This window comes from Colletes latitarsis, chromosome 6 (genome assembly GCF_051014445.1).
Source record: "Colletes latitarsis isolate SP2378_abdomen chromosome 6, iyColLati1, whole genome shotgun sequence".
In the NCBI taxonomy this organism is placed as follows: domain Eukaryota; kingdom Metazoa; phylum Arthropoda; class Insecta; order Hymenoptera; family Colletidae; genus Colletes; species Colletes latitarsis.
In genome coordinates, this window is record NC_135139.1 from 6,691,074 (window position 1) to 6,713,370 (window position 22,297).

The window sequence follows — 22,297 nt, forward strand, 5'->3', positions numbered from 1 at the left end:
GCATTTAGTGGGGTCGTTTTTAATTAAATCATAATAAAAGGTTATTTTTAATACGTAGCTAAATCATGATTAAGGTTGGGTTACGAACTTAACACTGGATCTACCAAAATGGCCAAAATGACTTGTTTTATTGTTTGTATTTTTAGTACATGTTATTTTCTGACATTTTCTATTTCCTTTATCAAAGTATATCAAGGTTTAATTGTATGAAGTAGTCTCTTCTTTTTTTGGTCATTGGTCATTATTTAACTCCTCACAAAATTTAGCTAAACTTTTTATCAGAATTTAATTAACAATTCTAACTTTCCTGTATGGAGATAATATAAGTGAATTATGTATTAAAATACTCGACCAGACATAGTTTATTGAAATGTTTCATGTCATTATAACATTGGATTTGGATCCTTCGCGTACAATACTTCCTCATATAAAAATGGCGAAAAGAAAAATCACTATCGAGCACGATAAGTTCGTAAGAACATGATGAGCGAAGTAATGTAATGACAAGAAGAGATTCCATTATTAATAATCTATAGAAAGTTATGAAATATTTGGTACAATAATAAAAATCGAAGATAACTGACAGTTTACTAGCCAGCATAATAATAACGGTGATGGGTCTCCTAACATTCTTTACGCGCCATTCTCATTCATTTCGCGTGCTAATGTACAAGAGCTTGCACTCCCAGTTATTTTTAGGTAGTTGCTATTCTCTTCGGTTACATAAACTCTGTTTCGAGATGTGATCTCAACCTTCATCCAAACACGCATAACGTTCGTAATCCTTATATCTATGCATGCAGACGACGCACCATTAAGAAAGATGTTTTTAACCCGGTATTCGTCATCGATCGGAAACGGAATACTTCCGTAACTGTGAATGGCGGTGACTCGATAGACGCGTTCGATTTGCATTCGATCGTTCTACCACGAATGAATATCAGAACACGATTACTAGGGTTCAAAGATTTTCACTCGTCTTCGTCGAGGACGTCGATGGTAGCCGATCCTGTGATGTCTACCAGCTGCTTTGAGGTGAAGGTAGCGATGATCTTCTGTTGCCCAGACTTTTGTGGGACCAGTTGGTGCTCCACGTAAACCTCCTCTTCCGGATCAACGTCCCTGAACACCAACGTTTTGTTCCTGGAAAGTCCTGGCCCGGCGTAGTTGAACTTACACTCTGTCAATATCCTCTTCAAGGGATTTTTGAAACTGAGACTGATCGTTGATGGCCTTCCAACCGTAGGATCGCCTTCGATCTGAGAAATATTCGATCGATTTGATTAATTTAATTGTAACTTCGCTTTTTGCTTTGTAACGCTATGACTATGCTGTGGAGCGCGATTACAGATATTTTCAAAATTTTTTTAATGTAAAAGAAAAATTCAAAAATAGTAATTGATATGAAAAAGCGTTGCAAATGGTACAAAACTATCGCTTTCATTCTAAGCACATTTTGTCAATATTTGACTCTGATGAATTTATACAGGGTATTCGGCCACCCCTGGGAAAAATTTTAATGGGGGATTCTAGAGGTTAAAATAAGACGAAAATTAAGAATATCAATTTCTTGATTGAGACTTCGTTAAAAAGTTATTAACGTTTAAAGTTCCGCCTGTATTTAATTTTTTTCTCGAAACTGACTAGGATTTTGGGGGTATGTTTATTCACCGAAAATGATTGCAATTGGCCCCCGCAACCGAACATAATTTTTCCAGAACGATTTGAATTTGTTTTTTTTTGTCGAAAGGCACCTAATTACATTTTCGGTGAGGAATTTTTTTCTCGAAAGTGCGTAGGATTTCTGGTGTTTATGTAATGACCAAAAATTATTGTAATTGATCCCCGCAACCGAAAATAATTTGTTTAGAACGATTTGAAAAATTTTTTTTTCGCCGAAAAATTTCAGCACCTACTCGATTTTTTTCTCGAAAGTGGATAGGATTTCAAAGGTATGTGTAATGACCAAAAATGATTGTAATTGACCCCCGCAATAGAAAATAATTTTTCCAAAACGATTTGAAATTTTTGAATTTAATTGTTAATAACTTTTTAACGAAACCTCAGTGAAGAAATTGATATTCTTGATTTTCGGCTTATTTTGGCCTCTAGAATCCCTCATTAAAATTTTTCCCTGGGGTGACCGAACAGCCTGTATAAATCCACGTGACTTTATTGAAAAATAGCAACGTGTCATTTTAGTCTATAACGAATAAGAAATGGGAATTCAAGCAATACAAATAGAATAAGATAGAAGGGCCTAAAAGGAAACTATCACCATACATTGAAAAGCAAATTATTAAACTGCACAAGAATATAAACTCAACGTGTCACATTAACATTGATTTTAGATGAAGTATTTACTGCTCAGTATCTAAGCTAAGTTATAAATCTAACAACTTTTGAAAGTTTGAACAATGGAACTGACTATAGTCCAAGAAATAAGTATCTCAAACTTGTCAGGTCGCTTTAGCTTCAATCGATAATCTTACCTTGACCACGATGCTCGGTTTCAAGACCTGGAAGTCGTCTTCGTCAGCCCATGTTTGTCTAGTTTCCTTGACCGTGGCAATGCAGTACAATTTCATAATGCAATACTCCACCAACTTGTCCAAATAGTCGTCTACCGTGACCGTGAGCCTTAACTGTTCGCCTGAAAGAAGTGAAACGTGACAGGGATACTAACGTTCACGCGGTTACTATAAATCACGGCGAATAAAAAGCTTACAATGAATGGTTAGGTAACTCGAAAATTCTGATATTCTTTTGTGGGTTTGTTTGGGACCTCAAGAGGCGCTGTAAACTATTCTTTTTATGGGCTAAAATTCGGTTTAATTTCTTATTTCGGTTTACTTTTGGGAGGGGGTGCAAGAAGTCAACGTCTTAGCAAATGGCGGAACGCCGATCACTTCGTTCTTTGATCGTCTTTAGTACTCGAACACATCGCTTCTAGTAACAGAATACTTCGTTTTAAACTCAGTCACGTCTATTATATCTTGTTGAGTTTAAATAAAACATAGTAAAAACCAGTTCGTTTCGTTTAATCCCCTGGAAAACAGGGGTGGTCCTTCGAGTTAGTTTTAATCGGCACATCTCGTGCAATTTTACAATATCCGAACAAGCACGCCTCAGTCACGGATTAAACAACTTTATTTGTTTGTTATTGTTTCGACAGGAAAGGAAAGCAAAAAAATTGGGAAACGGATTATTTTTGTATGTTTTCTGTAATTGGAAAAGAAATTCCATATCCTTGATGTAAACATAGGCGAAACAAGTTGGAAATCTCAGGGTAATCCTTCTTTTTAAGATAAATACTTGAAACGTGGAGGACTTCGAATCAAACTATGGAAACTTACTGGCGTTTGGTTGAAGAACGAAGTTGCCTGATGCTCGTTTCACTAGATTCGCTTTGACTCCGGTGTAATAGACGCTACCAGCCGATAATATGGCTTGAATGGTTCGTGGCTTGTCTGATTTATTCTTTATGTGCACTATCATAGCGAACGGTTGGCCGATGTTCACGCGTTCAAGGTCCACCAGATCGAACTCGACATCCTCTTTTCCCGGCGCAGGCAGAGAGTAGAACCTTTTCGCTACTTCGGTGCTGCGTACGGCTCTGTACAGCGACATACGTTCACCTTCGGTTCCTGAATGTGAAATCAACGATGTCAACGATGTTAATAATAAGAAAAAATTGTTAAGAGTGAATTGCACAACATCGATAGAATCAAGTATTTAGAAGAGAAGAACCGTTTCAGAAAGAAATTCTGCATATGGAAACGATAAAAAAAGTTTGTACAAACATTTGTCTCGTTTGACTTTGTTGTTGTATTATTCCCAGCTTTAGAACAATCCTTTTAAAAAATGGAAGTAGTTGAAGTATTGATCTAACTATTTAGAAGTAAAAATCAATATTTAATGTTGGACCTAAGTTGGATCACGAGTCATTATAACGCTAGGTACTTTTTTTTAAATACATCTTGCATGACAGTAGGAAGTTTCACTAATCAATAAGATGTTTGTTTTATTAAACAAATTTTGGAGAACAAGTAAATGAAAACATTATAAATAAAAGCAAATGACAAAAGTCAAGAAGTAAAAAATAAATGACAAGTCAGTAAAAAGTGAGGAAATAAATAAATAAAGAAGTAATTTTTAATAAAACACAGGCTAGAAGAGTAAAAATAAATCATCATGAATGTAACATTATTTCTGTCTGAATTTACTAACAATGTTGTTAAAAATAGACCATTAAAAAGTCTGTGAAATTTTCAAGTACGGTTATTTATTCAAGAAAACTCAATTAGTATTTATTTACCTTCTTTTGCCTTGTACAACGCAGTTATGTCTTCTCTGTCTCGGTCGCCATTAGGATCGAAGATCCAAGGTGCTTTCGTCAGGACCATGCGACCAATGCTGTTGGTAGAAACGATTGTTTAAATTTTCTTCAGACAAAGGAAATAACAGAAACAGTGTGATTCGATAAATACTGGTTGTTATCGATTAAGAAAATAATCGTAAATCAAAAGGCGCCAGTCGTACAATTATGCAATTCTAAATGACCTCCGGAATCGAATACGCCACAAGTTTGCATAAATATTTCTTCGTTGCTTCTGCCAAGATTATGTCAATTTATAATACATGGTGTTCTTCGCGATAGTGTCAAGGTCACAATTGCAGATGCAACGACGAATTTAGAATGAGTCGATGAATTATAAAGAAAAGCAAACACACGAGGTATACTATATTTATTTTGGAATTAACAATTTTTACGATTGCAGCAATTACTTCGTGCAATGATGCATAAGTGCATTTTATGCAATCAACATACATATTTTTCTTGCAATAGGTATGCACAGGACGCTTGAAAATTACGTGACAAAATTGTGAAAAGAACTATAAAATATATTGATGCAGGTTAGTTTTTAATATGAAGGATGATTCTAAAAATATATGATTTGATTAGAATATAATTAATTATAACTTTTACATAAATTAATATTTTTTTTATCAAATTTAGCAGATTTATAATATAACTATCTTATAAAATTATATACCTGTTTCCAAAAAAATGTAGCAAAATCTACCTTATTTTCTATGTTTTCAATCTTGAATAGTGAAATGCGATTTAAATGTTTATTTAAAATAAGACAAGATGCAAGATTCAACCTTTAAAATAATCCCCGGAAGATTATTGGATAATATCTTTTCTTGGAGTTGTAATAATTCAAAGATGAACAACGTTTTGGCCAAGTGCCGTAATATTTATGAGCGGTAGTATATTAGGTGAATTGAAATCCGCTATTCGGTTGCAGTTACATATGTCATCTTGAAAGGTAACTCTGTGCCGCTAGCTACCAGACAAAAGACGCCATATTTAATTAAGATATGTACTTCGAGCGAGCAAGTTAAGAACGAACCGTGACAAGTTGTTTTCTCGATCTGTATTTCTACACTACTTCGATTTAAAAAGAAAGTGCAGCAGAGACTCACCGATTGCTTACACAGATCGTGTGTAGAGATTGTTTTCGAAAATTCAAGGGTGGCGATTGTGACATTTATAAGAAACAACGACCAGGCCACCCAGAAAAAATTTGATGATTCCGAAATGAAAAATTTACTCAATAAAAACTTTTCTCAATCCCTTAAAGAATTGGCCGCACAGCTCGATGTTGACAAAACAATAGTATCCTATCATCATGCAGGGATGAATGGAAACGCTACATTTTCATTAATAATTTGTGGAACGTGGGTTTACGATACGTCAATCGCTATTGAGCAGTAGGAAGAGTTCCTAAGATCTCAAGTCACAAGTGGAGTTTGGAGATTCTTTTAATGACCGTGTCGCGTCACCTTCCGTACTCGCCACCAGAGGGGTCGCGCTCTCGCAAGTGCTTGACTGACCCCTCCGTTGCTATACAGGATGTTCGACCACTCCTGGGAAAAATTTTAATAAGACGAAAATCAAGAATACCAATTTGTTGATTGAGGCTTCGTTAGATGAGAAACTCTACTTACTAACGTATCGACTACTTTACAGTTTTGTGAGTCAGAACCACGAGCAGCTGTTCATAGATTGCCGTTCTACATGCGGAGCTTTGAATGTTAATAATATTTAGGCATCTAAAATCTCCCTTTAAAATTTTTCCCAGGGATGGTCGAACACCTTGTATACGTATACACTCCTCGACTATCTAATATCCTGTCGTCTAAGGCAGGGCATGCTAGAAAGCCTTACTGCGGCCCTTTCTTTTCCTTTTTTTTTCCTTCCTCACTTCCTCCACCTAGCAGAACTACCTAGGTGTAAATGTGTCGAAAATCCCTTATCTCAAAGCTAGTGGAGAAGCCACATTCGCATCATAAAGTCCGTAATGTGTTAAAATTCTTGTGAATCCTCAACAGTACTCACTGATACTTGTTACACTCGATTTTCGAGTAGCCGAGCTCGCTTTCTGGGTCTTCCTTCCATCTCATAAAGTCAGCGTTCACGGAGGCCACCATGAACGTTACGTCGTAGTTGTAGCCAACGGCACCTTGCCTGATAGCTTCCACGGAAGCCGGTCCGCATTGGTAAAAACCCTCTGAGGGCTCTTGGGGCGTCGAATCGATCGCCTGCCAGCCACCATAACCTTTGGGTAAGTCTGGCCGGGCCATCCAAACGTCGTTCCAAACGTGATAATTCCAGATCGAATCCTCGCCATCGAGATTGTTGGGATCGTAATCCAGTTCCTCGTTGTCTGCGTCGTAGTAACGATCGACCGAGAGCGAGGCGTTCGCGTCGTGGGCCGACACTAAATTCGAAACCACCCTGGATGGTATACCAAGTGCGCGACACACGGTGGTCACGGCGCCGGCGAACACCCAGCATTGTCCATATTTCACCGATTCGCCGCTTTCCAAAAATTGCTCCAGGATTGGGACGCTTCCGGTCCAAGCCGCGGGCGCGGTGCCATCCTTGTATTCGCCGTCCCAGCGGCCTGTGATCACGCCCTTGTCATCGTTGGAATTTATCTGAACAAAATCATTAATTTCTGGATGAACAAGAGAACAGATCCAAGCGACGATTACGAGAGAATCTGGTAATAACTCTTCACGGTTGGAGTTCGTTGAACTGTGGCGACACTTCCCACAGTCACCAGCAGAGGGCTATGTTCTCTCACAAGTGCTCGACCGATCACCTGTTCTTATACAGGGTGTCCCGTAAATAGTGTAGGAGCCGGAAATGTGGGGTAGTTGAGACGATTCTGAACAACAATTTCCTTTGCAAAAATGTCGGATGGAGCTTCGTTTTTGAATTATTAACGAAAAACACTGACGAATCACGGCGCGTGCCTGCCGCGCGCTCAGGGCCGTCCGAACTAAGAGAGCCACCGTGTCGGGTAGGTAGCAAGATGTGCATCGGAGATACGTCGAGGAACGAATACAAATAATTAAAAATACTACCACTGCAACTGTTACCTCTGCGGATTGGATAAATCAGTCAGATAAATCGAATTTATTAATTATTTGTATTCGCTGTTTCCAAGAAAGAAGAAATAAAATGTGGGAAGATGCTCTCGGAATTTTTAGGAAATTAATTCTTCGCACCTGAGTGACGCTTCTCGCCAGAGTGTGTTAAAATTAAAATAAGAATTATTTTCAGAAAATTAAAATAAATACGGTAAGAACCATTTGTAATCGTTTGTTATTAAAAACTGTACTGGAAAAGCAGACTGGATTTGTGCGTACCGAAACATTTTTCGCATGCAAGGGGTTAATAGAGAATTAATTGAAATTCGCCTTACCCATTTACTTGCAAGTTGCAATAGGGCCAGTTAGTGCACCCCTGTCGATCATGGAAAGGTCGAAGACCCCAATAAAAATCAGCTGATGGGACGACCCGGTCACTGCACTCGCTTCTTACCCCGAAAACACTTTACAGTACGGTCACTAGCACTTTTCACTTTTACATTTTCGGGGTAAGAAGCGGGTGCAGTGACCGGGCCGTCCCATCAGCTGATTTTTATTGGGGTCTTCGACCTTTCCATGATCGACAGGGGTGCACTAACTGGCCCTATTGCAACTTGCAAGTAAATGGGTAAGGCGAATTTCAATTAATTCTCTATTAACCCCTTGCATGCGAAAAATGTTTCGGTTCGCACAAATCCAGTCTGCTTTTCCAGTACAGTTTTTAATAACAAACGATTACAAATGGTTCTTACCGTATTTATTTTAATTTTCTGAAAATAATTCTTATTTTAATTTTAACACACTCTGGCGAGAAGCGTCACTCAGGTGCGAAGAATTAATTTCCTAAAAATTCCGAGAGCATCTTCCCACATTTTATTTCTTCTTTCTTGGAAACAGCGAATACAAATAATTAATAAATTCGATTTATCTGACTGATTTATCCAATCTGCAGAGGTAACAGTTGCAGTGGTAGTATTTTTAATTATTTGTATTCGTTCCTCGACGTATCTCCGATGCACATCTTGCTACCTACCCGACACGGTGGCTCTCTTAGTTCGGACGGCCCTGAGCGCGCGGCAGGCACGCGCCGTGATTCGTCAGTGTTTTTCGTTAATAATTCAAAAACGAAGCTCCATCCGACATTTTTGCAAAGGAAATTGTTGTTCAGAATCGTCTCAGCTACCCCACATTTCCGGCTCCTACACTATTTACGGGACACCCTGTATAGACTCCTCAATTGATGTTCAAGGCGGTGACTGCTGGGATTGCTCTACTGATGGATCTACCATAGAGGGATGACTTTTGGTGGCTAGACACCAATAAACTGAACAGCACAAGGGCAAGGGGTGAGTAGGTCGCATATTTGCGCTTTGTAATTCATAGTAGTAGACTTTGACATTTAATGTTTTCCAATATGGTTCTATCGTACTTTGTCTTGATATTGTTTCGTTCACGTCCTTCGTCACGCGATGGAATTATAATTGCGATCAACTCAATACTCTCTATGTACTAGCAAGTCCAAGACGAAATGCTATCCCGTCTCCTTTTCTTTCCTCCTGCTATCTCGCTTACTCACTTCCTCCATAGCAGCGAGCAGTAATTTGAAAGGTACAAGAAACGTATATTTCTACTGTTGTTAAACTTCCACGATTAATGTTTAAATAGAAAGAGAAATTTACTTGATTTTAAGACGTCTGCCTAGAAATTGCACTCTCCATTTTGGAGAACACTTTTCCAAGACCTGCATCTGCCTAGTTTATCCTTCTCATTTATACAAAAAGAAGTTTGCTAAAAAAAGAATCTTAAATATCACTCAATAGTTGATTTCAAAGGCCCTGGTCTAACCTAAACCTTTTAAAACTCTGCCAACCGCATGTTTTTCGCAAATATTATCGAACTATAGTAAATACAAATTCGATGTAAAAACAAATAACAGCATTTTTACTGAAAACGAATTTATATCCACGACGTACAACCAGTTTAAAATATTTTGCATATATGTATATTAACGGCTAAACATAAAACCGATTGGGAACTTCCCAACAGGAAGGCATTCTTGTCTACACATATGGATGCAAAATAGGCGAATGCGTTGTTCCTTCAGTTCATCTTCTTGCTGATTTACTACTCACCAATTATTTCGAGGACGATTCATAACGCTAAAGACGAATTTAGACTTTGCATTTAGACATTTTGGAAGCTACTGAAATGAATTCAACCATTCACATTTACTATACAGGGTGTTCGGCCACCCCTGGGAAAAATTTTAATGGATTCTAGAGGCCAAAATAAGACGAAAATCAAGAATACCAATTTGTTGATGGAGGCTTCGCTAAAAAGTTATTAACAATTAAATTAAAAAATTTCAAATCGTTCTGGAAAAATTATTTTTGGTTGCAGAGGTCAATTATAAACATTTTTGGTGAATAGGCATACCCCCGAAATCCTACCCACTTTCTAGAAAAAAATTCGTGTAAGTGCTGAAAGTTTTGGGTGAAAAAAGACTTTCGAATCGTCTTGGAAAAATTACATTTAGTTGCAGGGGTTATTTGCAAGCATTTTTGGTCAATAGACATACCCCCGAAATCCTACTCAGTTTCGAGAAAAAAATTCCTTACCGAAAATATAATTTCTGAGCAAAAATGTCTGCCCGAATTTTCATGCGAATCTTTAAAACGTCATAACTCCTGAACGGATTGGGCGATTTTAATGTTTAAAAAAGCAAACAACGCGTATTTTAGTGTAGAATATGTAGAAATTCTAAAAATATTGGAAAATTGTTCCTTGACTCCATCAAGAGAGAAAAACCCCATAAACGTGGTCCGATCTTCAAACAACCATAACTCCTACGGTAGTGAATATATTTCAATAAAACTTTTTTGTGGAGTAGAGCTTATGGATGCCTACAAAAAAGTATTAGACAATTTTTCTATACGGCGTCAAACAAAATTATTAAAAATCGAAAACGAATTTTTATGAAAAATTGACAGGGGGGTTTTGCTGAAATTTTTCGGCAAAAAAAAATAATTTTAAATCGTTCTAAAAAAATTAGTTTTAGCTAGGAGGGTCAATTACAATCATTTTTGGTGAATACACATACCCCGAAATCCTACGCACTTTCGAAAAAAAAATTCCTCACCAAAAATATAATTCCTGGCCAAAATGTCAGCCCAAAATTTCATGCGAATCTTTAAAACGTCATAACTCCTGAACGGATTGGACGATTTTAATGTTTAAAAAAGCAAACTACGCGTATTTTAATGGAGAATATGTACAAATCGCAAAAATATTCGAAAAGTTGCTCCTAAACCCCGTAAAGTGAGAAAAACCTCATAAAAATTGTCTAATTTTCAAACAGCCATAACTCCTACAATAGTGACTATATTTGAATGAAACTTTTTTTTTTGAAGTAGAGCCCATGGGTACCTACAAAAAAGTATTAGACAACTTTTCTATACGGCATCAAACAAAATTACTAAAAATCGAAAACGAATTTTTAAGAAAAATGGACCGGGGGTAGGTGCCTAAATTTTTCGTCGGAAAAAAAAATTTTAAATCGTTCTGAAAAAATTATTTTCAATTGTGAGGGTCAATTACAATCATTTTTGGTGAATAGACATAGCCTCGAATTCCTAACCAGTTTCGAGAAAAAAATTGGAGTAGGTTGACAAATTTTTCGACAAAATTAAAAAATTTCAAATTGCTTTCGAAAAATTATTTTCGGTTGTGGGGGTCAATTACAATAATTTTTGATGAATAGACCTACCACCAAAATCCTACCCGCTTTCTAGAAAAAAATTTAGTAGGGTCGGAAATTCAAACGTTAATAACTTTTCAATGAAATGTCCATCAACAAATTAGTATTCTTGATTTTCGTCTTAATTTGGCCTCTAGAATCTCCCATTAAAATTTTTCCCAGGGGTGGCCGAACACCCTGTATATTCATTCTGGATTATCCGGTTCACTGTCAGATCAAAACCATATAATATTATTTTAGACCATTGTAAAATACATAACCTAAAATTTGTTTCAGTACTTATTTTTGTAACCTTATTAAAATTCACAAATCCAATTCAAATTTATCTCCTTCAACATCTCAATTTGAAAATTAATTTTTCTAGTTCCAGTAGTACATAAATCTTGTAACCGATATGTGGGTAACGTGGTAGTCAAAGTGCTAAAGTGTGTTCAATCGTCGTCGCCTTCACGTTTTGAACTCATTTATAACCACTTTCCAACTACTTTCCAGGAAAATGATAAGGATATTTGTTCTTCTTGAATAAACCACCGCTATCAAAGTAACATAAACAATAACAATAGACTTACGATTCTTGAAATAGCCCGGCACATTTTCACAGGGTCTCCTCTGGAAACAGCCTTAATACCGGATCTTTCTAGCAATAATTGACAAGCTGGAAGCACGCAGGCATCGAATTGGCCAAATACCCATTCTCTGCCACGAGAACTTCCCCATGGTCCGACCCACACCTTCCCTACGTCGTTCAAAACGTACTCGTCCAGAAGTTGTTCGTCCTCCATGTACACAAGATCCTCTAATAACGAAACAAACGATTTTCAAACAATACAAACTCAGAAAATAAAAAAGGATTGAAATAGTTCCTCAGTTTAGAAAAATAGTTAGCCGACCTCTGAGTTAAATTATAATGTTATGTCTTTACATCTATATACGTATTTTAAGTCGCGTGCTAGGCTCATGTGACCATTTTGTCTCGTGTAATAGTCGGTGGAACCATTGAGATAAATCGGTGATAATCGTACACATTCGTTAAGCAAGAAGATCGAGAAGAGAATCCAACCTAAACGTTACACGTGTTCTTCTGTGGCTAATAGATCCTAACTAATAAATTCTGGAACGCGAGTAAATAGAAGTGCCTTTGGCCCAACCTTTCATCCACGGATTGAAGAGCAAATAGATGTTCTTCTCGTAGTTGTATGTATTCGGAGCCTTCCTTCTTCCCAGGGTGGTGGTCTCCACGTTCAGTTGCCACATGCCGATGGGACTGTCGATGGGACTTCTGACTTCCACGGACAGATCCACGCCGCTGACGCCGACCATGCGTACACCCCATGCCTCCAAATCGGTTAAGTAAGTGTCCCTGTTGGTGATGGTGTTGACACCTCTGGTACCTTTCAGAACGTTTGGATTCGGACCGAAGCTGAACAGCAACCTGACGATGTCCGTCTCGTCCACGTATTCGCGGTTGAATCTCAGGGCGACGTTGAAGGGCTGACCCCTTCTCAGGACAGGCGTCGCTGGATCCAGGTGCACCAGCTCGTAATTGGCCGTGTGATGGGCGGATGCATTTTCTTTCTCGTAGAGGTACACAGAGTCGACGACTAGTGGTTCTTCCGATGACATTTTGTCGATTAGAGCTGTTTCAACATAATTCAGATTAATTGTTACGAGCGTTTACGGGACTGAGCTCTGTTGGACGTTCAACGTCTGATGGTTAGAGTCTAGTCACTTGTAATTGTACATATTCTAGATTAGGTCTTCTGGAACAGACTACCTCTTATACAGGGTGTTCGGCCACCCCTGGGAAAAATTTTAATGGAAGAATACCAATTTGTTGATGGAGGCTTCGTTAAAAAGTTATTAACGTTTAAAGTTCTGCCTGTATTGAATTTTTTTCTCGAAAATGCGCAAGATTTTGAGGGTATGTCTATTCACAAAAAATGATTGTAATTGACCCTTGCAACCGAAAATAATTGTTTCAAAATTATTTGAAATTTTTTTTTTCCGTCGAAAAATTTCACACCTTCTCGAATTTTTTTCTAGAAAGCGGGTAAGATTTCGGAGGTATGTCAATTGACCGAAAATAATTGTAATTGACCCTCGCAACTGAAAATAATTTTTCCAGAACGATTTAAAATTTCTTAATTTCGCCGAAAAATTGCAGCACCTAAATTAATAAAAAAAAATTAATTTTAATTAAATTAAATTAATTTATAATGATAGAATTAGTAAATTTCTAATAATTTCATGGAAATTTTATTGTATTCCTAATAATTAAATATTCATTCAATTTCAATGATCACCCTTGTCGATTTTTCTTAAAAATTCGTTTTTGATTTTTAGTAATTTTGTTTGGCACCCTATAGAAAAGTTATCTAATACTTTTTTGTAGGTATCTATAAGCTTTACTTCAGAAAAAAGTTTCATTGAAATATATTCACTATTGCAGGAGTTATGGCTGTTTGAAAATTTGACCATTTTTATGGGGTTTTTCTCATTTTAGGGGGTCAAGGAACAACTTTTCGAATATTTTTAGAATTTCTACATATTCTACACCAAAATACGCGTTGTTTGTCGTTTGAAATATTAAAATCCTCCAATCCGTTCAGGAGTTATGACATTTTAAAGATTCGCATGAAATTTCAGGAAAGCATTTCTGGCCTCAAATTAGATTTTCGGTAAGAAATTTTTTTCTCGAAAGTGCGTAAGATTTCGGGGGTATGTCTATTCATCAAAAATGATTGCAATTGACCCCTGCATCCAAAAATAATTTTTTTAGAACGATTTCAAAATTTTTTAATTTTGTCGAAAAATTTCACACTTTCTTGAATTTCTTTCTAGAAAATGGGTAGGATTTCAGTGGTATGTCTATTCACCAAAAATGATTGTAATTGACCCCCGCATCCAAAAATAATTTTTCCAGAACGATTTGAAATTTTTTAATTTAATTGTTAATAACTTTTTAACGAAGCCTCTATCAACAAATTGGTATTCTTGATTTTCGTTTTATTTTGGCCTCTAGAATCTCCCATTAAAATTTTCCCCACGAGTGGCCGAACACTCTGTATATAAAATTTTGACCAATTATAATAATAATTAAACAATTTCGTCTTATTATTAGCCTTTTAGATGAACAGGATTCAATGAAATTTTAGTAGCACTACTCGTATAGAAAAATAAACTATTGCATAACTAATTAAATTGCTATTACTAATTGCACGAGACGCATCGAAGATTTATGAGCAACTTTCATTCATGACGCGGTGTGCAAGCGATGTGTAAATGAGCAGGAACTTGTTTTTGCAAGTGGGTTCTTCGAAATTTTACGCATCGATCATCGGAATGGGACGAGGAACTGACGACGTCGTGACTGTCGTGAGTAGTACGCTGGCGAAAGAAAAAGTAGCATTCCGGTGCACGATAACGCGAGTTTTTTGTTTGAAGACTCACAACGCATTCACCGAACTTGTCGCCATAAAAGTGCACGACAAATAGGTACGCAAGAATCCTCGCCTTGTATAGGAATTTACATTCGGATCGTGTGTTCTATAAGTGTGCTTCACGAATCCTAAGCGATTTAGTTATTCGTGAACTATGAGACAATTTACCAAAGTTGAAATTTAAAAAAATTGTTTTTTATTATTTAGTTTTTAGGATCAAAGATCAACAATGAGTTAACCCATTTATGTCAGTTTATTTATTGACCCACGCTAACGATGGTGGGCAACATTTTATTCGAATAATAGATAACAAACGTTCCATAAACATGGAGTCGTAAATTCAGAAACTTCGTTCGTTTAGATCGAATTTTTTAAATGTTTCGTTTATCTAGCGAATAATAGTCTCGTTCTCGCAACTCTATCAGCGCGTTTCGAAATCAAAATCCGCTCTCGAAGTTTCCCGGAACATTTTGTAACTGCTATCTTGAGGATGCAATAATCATGGTGGACAGGTTGCACCCAAATACCAGGCGCGTTTTCGATCGCATCGCCGCCGGGAATTTACCTTTGACTCATCGAGTCATTGAGTAAATATCCGGGATACATATCCCAGAACGTGAGACGACTTGCAACAACCTATTTTCACCCTTGAATGGAATCGATCTGACATCGACGAAATGATTCACCGGTCTCCGATGAAATCTCTACTTCCGAAAATCGTTATCCAATTCCGATACTACTTCACGATGTTTGCTCGAACGTTTGACAATTGCAAACGGTTGAAATGTCAACAAAATTCAACAGAAATTTAATCAGACAAATCTAGAGCTTGATATGGAATTTGATAAATTTTGTATTATTCAGTGATTCAAGAATATTTTCGTCCTATAACGGTCTTTTCTCAGTTGTTAATAGAAATTCTATAAAAGCAGATAATTAACACTAGATTTACGGGCATTGATCGTACATATATTTATTGATACCTTCCACGTTGACGATTACCTTAAAATAAGATTTTTCTTTTAATTAAAATATATATTCATGCCATTGCATCAATCAAATTCAACATAAGATGTTAAAAAATAATATTTACGCGGTCTGCAATTTTTAATATGGAATCTGACATCCGTCAAATTGACGGCTTCCGTAAATCTAGTGTTAAATAAAGAAATAGAGTATAGTATCTTTAATGCACACAGGTATTTTATTTTACCATTCATATGGTAATTTTAAGTTCCAAATTAAATGGAATGCAGACTTTTTCTACTTGAATATAGGTAGTGTAATTTGCTATAAAATTACGAACTATACAATCAGTGTGAAACAAAACTATTAAACAGTAAATTAAATTTATTGTATTTGTTTAAATGTTACAATAAATCAGACACTTTAAATTCAACAGAAATTTAATCAGACAAATCTAGAGCTTGATATGGAATTTGATAAATTTTGTATTATTCAGTGATTCAAGAATATTTTCGTCCTATAACGGTCTTTTCTCAGTTGTTAATAGAAATTCTATAAAAGCAGATAATTAACACTAGATTTACGGGCATTGATCGTACATATATTTATTGATACCTTCCACGTTGACGATTACCTTAAAATAAGATTTTTCTTTTAATTAAAATATATATTCATGCCATTGCATCAATCAAATTCAACATAAGATGTTAAAAAATAATATTTACGCGGTCTGCAATTTTTAATATGGAATCTGACATCCGTCAAATTGACGGCTTCCGTAAATCTAGTGTTAAATAAAGAAATAGAGTATAGTATCTTTAATGCACACAGGTATTTTATTTTACCATTCATATGGTAATTTTAAGTTCCAAATTAAATGGAATGCAGACTTTTTCTACTTGAATATAGGTAGTGTAATTTGCTATAAAATTACGAACTATACAATCAGTGTGAAACAAAACTATTAAACAGTAAATTAAATTTATTGTATTTGTTTAAATGTTACAATAAATCAGACACTTTAAATTCAACAGAAATTTAATCAGACAAATCTAGAGCTTGATATGGAATTTGATAAATTTTGTATTATTCAGTGACTCAAGAATATTTTCATCCTATAATGGTCTTTTCTCAGTTGTTAATAGAAATTCTATAAAAGCAGATAATTAACACTAGATTTACGGGCATTGATCGTACATATATTTATTGATACCTTCCACGTTGACGATTACCTTAAAATACGATTTTTCTTTTAATTAAAATATATATTCATGCCATTGCATCAATCATATTCATCATAAGTTGTTAAAAAATAATATTTACGCGTTCTGCAATTTTTAATATGGAATCTTACGTCCGTCAAATTGACGGCTTCCGTAAATCTAGTGTTAAATAAAGATATAGAGTATAGTATCTTTATTGCACACAGGTATTTTATTTTACCATTGATATGGTAATTTTAAGTTCCAAATTAAATGGAATGCACACTTTTTCTACTTGAATATAGATAGTGCAATTTGCTATAAAATTACGAACTATACAATGAGTGTGAAACAAAACTATTAAACAGTAAATTAAATTTATTGTATTTGTTTAACTGTTACAATAAATCAGACACTTTAAATTCAACAGAAATTTAATCAGACAAATCTAGAGCTTGATATGGAATTTGATAAATTTTGTATTATTCAGTGATTCAAGAATATTTTCGTCCTATAACGGTCTTTTCTCAGTTGTTAATAGAAATTCTATAAAAGCAGATAATTAACACTAGATTTACGGGCATTGATCGTACATATATTTATTGATACATTTCACGTTGACGATTACCTTAAAATACGATTTTTCTTTTAATTAAAATATATATTCGTGCCATTGCATCAATCAAATTCAACATAAGTTGTTAAAAAATAATATTTACGCGTTCTGCAATTTTTAATATGGAATCTGACATCCGTCAAATTGACGGCTTCCGTAAATCTAGTGTTAAATAAAGAAATAAAGTATAGTATCTTTATTGCACACAGGTATTTTATTTTACCATTGATATGGTAATTTTAAGTTCCAAATTAAATGGAATGCACACTTTTTCTACTTGAATATAGGTAGTGTAATTTGCTATAAAATTACGAACTATACAATGAGTGTGAAACAAAACTATTAAACAGTAAATTAAATTTATTGTATTTGTTTAACTGTTACAATAAATCAGACACTTTAAATTCAACAGAAATTTAATCAGACAAATCTAAAGCTTGATATGGAATTTGATAAATTTCCGTAAATCTAGTGTTAAATAAAGAAATAGAGTATAGTATCTTTATTGCACACAGGTATTTTATTTTAATGCTGTTATGGAAGTTAATATCAATAAATACAGATGAGAAATTATTGATTGTCGTCCAGATTATGGAATTATTATTTGTTTGATAGCTCTCGAATTAGAAAATAAATTCATGTACTCATCAATTTATTTCTCTCCCCGATAACCAATTCTAATTATATCGACTGTAAACAATAAGTGTAGCGACTTGCCAACTGCACCTAAGTGGTTATTAGCGACGATGGTTTAATTAATCTTCTATTCATAGGGATAAAATACATGCTAATGCAGTTCAACATTGAATAGTTCAATGCCATATTATATTCCATGTTTCAATGTAAATTACTACCCAATAGACACATCAAACATTCAAAAATATAACATGGAAAATAATAAACATAAAACTGAGAAAAGATCTAAAACACAGATCATTACAAAATTATATCAAAGTCTCAAAGTGGATTCTGATAATTTTTCTTTACTCTCCATGAATTCATCAATTTTTAAACAAATATCTGCGACTCTTCTGCCAGTAGACAATAAAGCAGGAAACTTATTGCCAAAAATCCGAATACTTGAACAGATCAAATATTTATTGAATAAAATTCGAATATTTTACAGTTTGCCAACTGCATATTGTTTGTAGACTGCACACAATAACATAGTAATTATTAATTCCAGTTTCAATGACTCTTGCAATAGAAGGATTAATAATACGAGATTTTTTAAATTGTCTATGAAAAAATATTCTGTAATATTTCATTGATTACAATTATATGAAATAATTAAATAAGACTATCTTCTTGTAATTTTATCTGTATTATTAAAAATTACATATTTCTAATGTATAATCTTTGTCCCTAAAAGCAAATAGGAAAGACTACAAACTGTACTTTATCGAAGGCTGAAACAGAGTCAGAGTTCATAGAAGACCAGTAGCATAAGTGGTCTTAAATGTATATATTCTTCGAAAATTGGCTCTTATTATCTCTAATTTTAGATCGTGCAGAGTTAGCATAAATGCATTTATTAGATATGCTACGCATGCAAAAGAAATCTCGATCAATTGAAATGTGTTAACTGTAGTAGGACTTTGATTGACCATTCGTTAACACCGCCATTTTCCTCGAATATTAAAATGTACGATACGTGAAATGTTCTTGTAAATGTATACTAGACATAAATAATATAATTGTACAATTTAAAGTTTGACAAAATTACAATTTAAAGGTAGTTTGGAAATAATTGAAAATTCTTATTCTTCGTTTATTAAGTATCTCGTGAAGAGTTTTATGTACTTGAATATCCTTTTAAGGGAACCTGTATCTCGATAAGAGTGAAACCGGTACTTCGAGAATCTGATTTGAATGAATTACGTAACTATTAGCATAATTGAACAGAGTTTTTCTTGTTTCCATAATTGTGCCTATCGGTTTGATTAATATCTACTTCCACGGAAGTTAATAAGAATGTCTTATTGAACGAACGAGTAAAACAAACGATGTCAATGTATAAAATTAATGATTCTACTTACTTTTAACGATTATACCTCGATTTTTTCGTTCTGGTAGAAGTATCTGTAAAATATCATTGTACATATATGTATAATATGGAAACGAAGCATTTAAGCGATACTGTCGACTGATGAGGCTTGATAAAAGCAAACGCTTCACAGTTAATACTAATATTTGTTACAAAAATAGACAGGATGATCTCACTTTGATATGATAATTTTAAGTTACAAATTAAATGGAATGTACACTTTTTCTACTTGAATATAGTTAGTGTAATTTGCTATAAAATTACGAACTATACAATCAGTGTGAAACAAAACTATTAAACATTAATTTATTGTATTTGTTTAACTGTTACAATAAATCAGACACTTTAATAGAGTCATTTGAAATTTACCATTGATATGGTAATTTTAAGTTCCAAATTAAATGGAATGCACACTTTTTCTATTTGAATATAGGTAGTGTAATTTGCTATAAAATTACGAACTATACAATTAGTGTGAAACAAAACTATTAAACAATAAATTTAATTTATTATATTTGTTTAATTGCTACAATAAATCAGACACTTTAAAAGAGTTATTTGAAAATGAACGTATCACTTTGATATCATTTTATCAATTGTTAAGGGAATATTCTAGTCCAGTATTTTTGATTTTTTGCATTTTCTCCTAATTTAATTTTTTCCATATAAGTATGAAAAATATTATGATCAGTTGGAAACGACGATAGTAAGGTATTTCACGCTTTGTCGAAGCTATGCGACACAGACATCATTATTACTCAAAAGAATGTGAAGAATATACTATAAAAAAGTCCAAGGTACTAAAATGCAAATAATCATAAAATCGTCAGAAAAATTGAAATATCTCTCGGGACAATTTGCTCGAAAAATACCTGAGCACACATATGCAAATTAATGAATATTTAACGAAAGATTTAGTATCATTTTTACAAATTATCAGAAAAACAAAACGTAAGAAAAGTATATTATTAATAATATATTATTAATCATAAATATTCTACATGCTGATTACATGAAATAAAATTAAGCAAAATTACTACTGATTTTGATTTAATATAATTTTATAAATCTTGAGATTGATAGGATTAATAAGTGAGTCATAATCGATAAATATTTTCAACCATTCAGCAATGCAAAAATGTTGAAAAAAAAGAAATCTTTTCTTTTTTACAATACGCGATAGTTGTAAAATAAAATTTTAAAATTTATACGCCACACAAATAAAATAAAAAAAATTTGAATTGATACAAATAGAAAAGGTCCAAGCTATGATTATTGGGCAGAAATTTTTGAACATGTGCCTGACAGTTCGTAAAATATTCGAGACGATTTCTTTTACAAATGGTTCAAATATAATTAAACAAATATAAAACCTCAATGCTCTGTATTCAATAGTTTTGCCTTAATTTTTAATTGCCTTAAAATGACAGTCTAGAATACACCCTTAATGACACGCGTAATGCACATAGTAATGCCACAAAAATAATAAAAAAAATAAAAACAGAATTTATCACACGTTAAAAGGTTGATTGAACTAAAGATTTTACTTCGATTGGAGAAGCGGTCGCTGACGAAGCCGGGACGATTAACAATAAACTTACACTTTCGTCGCTATACTGACATCCACAGAGTATTACTGGCTTTTTATACGAGCCTCAGCTTCCTTCGAGCTGACCGCAAAATCCCCACCCACTGCAGTGATCGACGACGCGTTAGGTCTTTAATATCTCCACGCAACTCTTTTAACTGTATCAAAATATTAAAGAAACAATTTTTAAATATTGTTAACGCATTGATCATTAACACAATTCGATTTACAATTCCTCAACTTCAATGAAATTAATAAATTTTTTACAAATTAATGCGCTTCATTATCTATACAGTAGTGAAATATTAATGAAAACATATTATGCATTATAAATAGTTGTTCAGTATCTACTATCGTCCAAATATCTTTGAAATTGTAAGATTGAACAATTTTTAACTAAAAATCGTTTTTCTTTAAATAGAATGCTATAAATTTGTTTAATAATTAACAGGTACTCAAATTGACCAATTAAAATTAAATTTCTGCATTTTACAATGACCATCGTCATTACCATAAATTTCTAATATTCAAATACGATTCATCTTTGTTCAAAGGTGTACGATTTTTAAAATTTTTGTAAAAATAGAAAGCTAAATTGGCTACGTCTATATTTCTAATGCGTTTATTTTATTTCACTTTTCTTTTGTAATGAGATTTAAAAAATTACTAATGGCAATAATTCTTACGAAGCGAAACATCTTGATCAATTGACAAGTAAAAATATACAGTGTAACGAGTGGAATATAATATAAATAATAGTAATAAATAAAACCTAATAAATTTATTACTATTATTTAAATTTGTATTCTTATTGTTGATTATATTGTTTACTGTATGAGACTCTGCAGCTATTATTACCTTCAACTTGAACTATCACTCTTCATTTTGACCACATTTTCTTTTTACTTGAATATTTATCAATTTTTAACAACTACTTCTTTTTTGTTCCAATTTTTTAAATAATTATTAATACTGTAGTATTCAGTCTTCTTCTTTCTTCCTACATCTATTTTATTTAATTATTTATACATTTACATAAGGTATTCAAAAATAAGACGAAACTCAAGAATGCCAATTTGTTGATTGAGGCTTCGTTAAAAAGTTATTAGCGTTCAAAATTGCGCCTGTAGAACGGCAATCTACGAACAGTTGCGTACACGTGATAGTGGTTCTCACTCAGCAGGAGAAATTCTACCTACTGACGTATCGACAGCCTTACAGTTTTGTGAGTG

At 34.0% G+C, this 22,297-nt stretch overlaps 1 protein-coding gene across 1 annotated transcript; it reads right to left on the reverse strand.

Moving 5' to 3' along the window:
- Positions 1-101: 101 nt before the first annotated feature.
- On the reverse strand, positions 102-21,082 carry LOC143342738 (hemocyte protein-glutamine gamma-glutamyltransferase). The gene is made up of 9 exons (XM_076766931.1): positions 21,025-21,082; positions 19,470-19,512; positions 12,355-12,843; positions 11,776-12,002; positions 6,410-7,011; positions 4,319-4,416; positions 3,357-3,647; positions 2,493-2,653; positions 102-1,259 (listed from the first exon to the last, which is right to left on the reverse strand). The coding sequence occupies exons 3-9, from the start codon at positions 12,827-12,829 to the stop codon at positions 972-974; spliced, it is 2,142 nt and encodes a 713-aa protein (XP_076623046.1). The 5' UTR covers positions 12,830-12,843; positions 19,470-19,512; positions 21,025-21,082; the 3' UTR covers positions 102-971.
- Between the last annotated feature and the right edge of the window lie 1,215 nt (positions 21,083-22,297).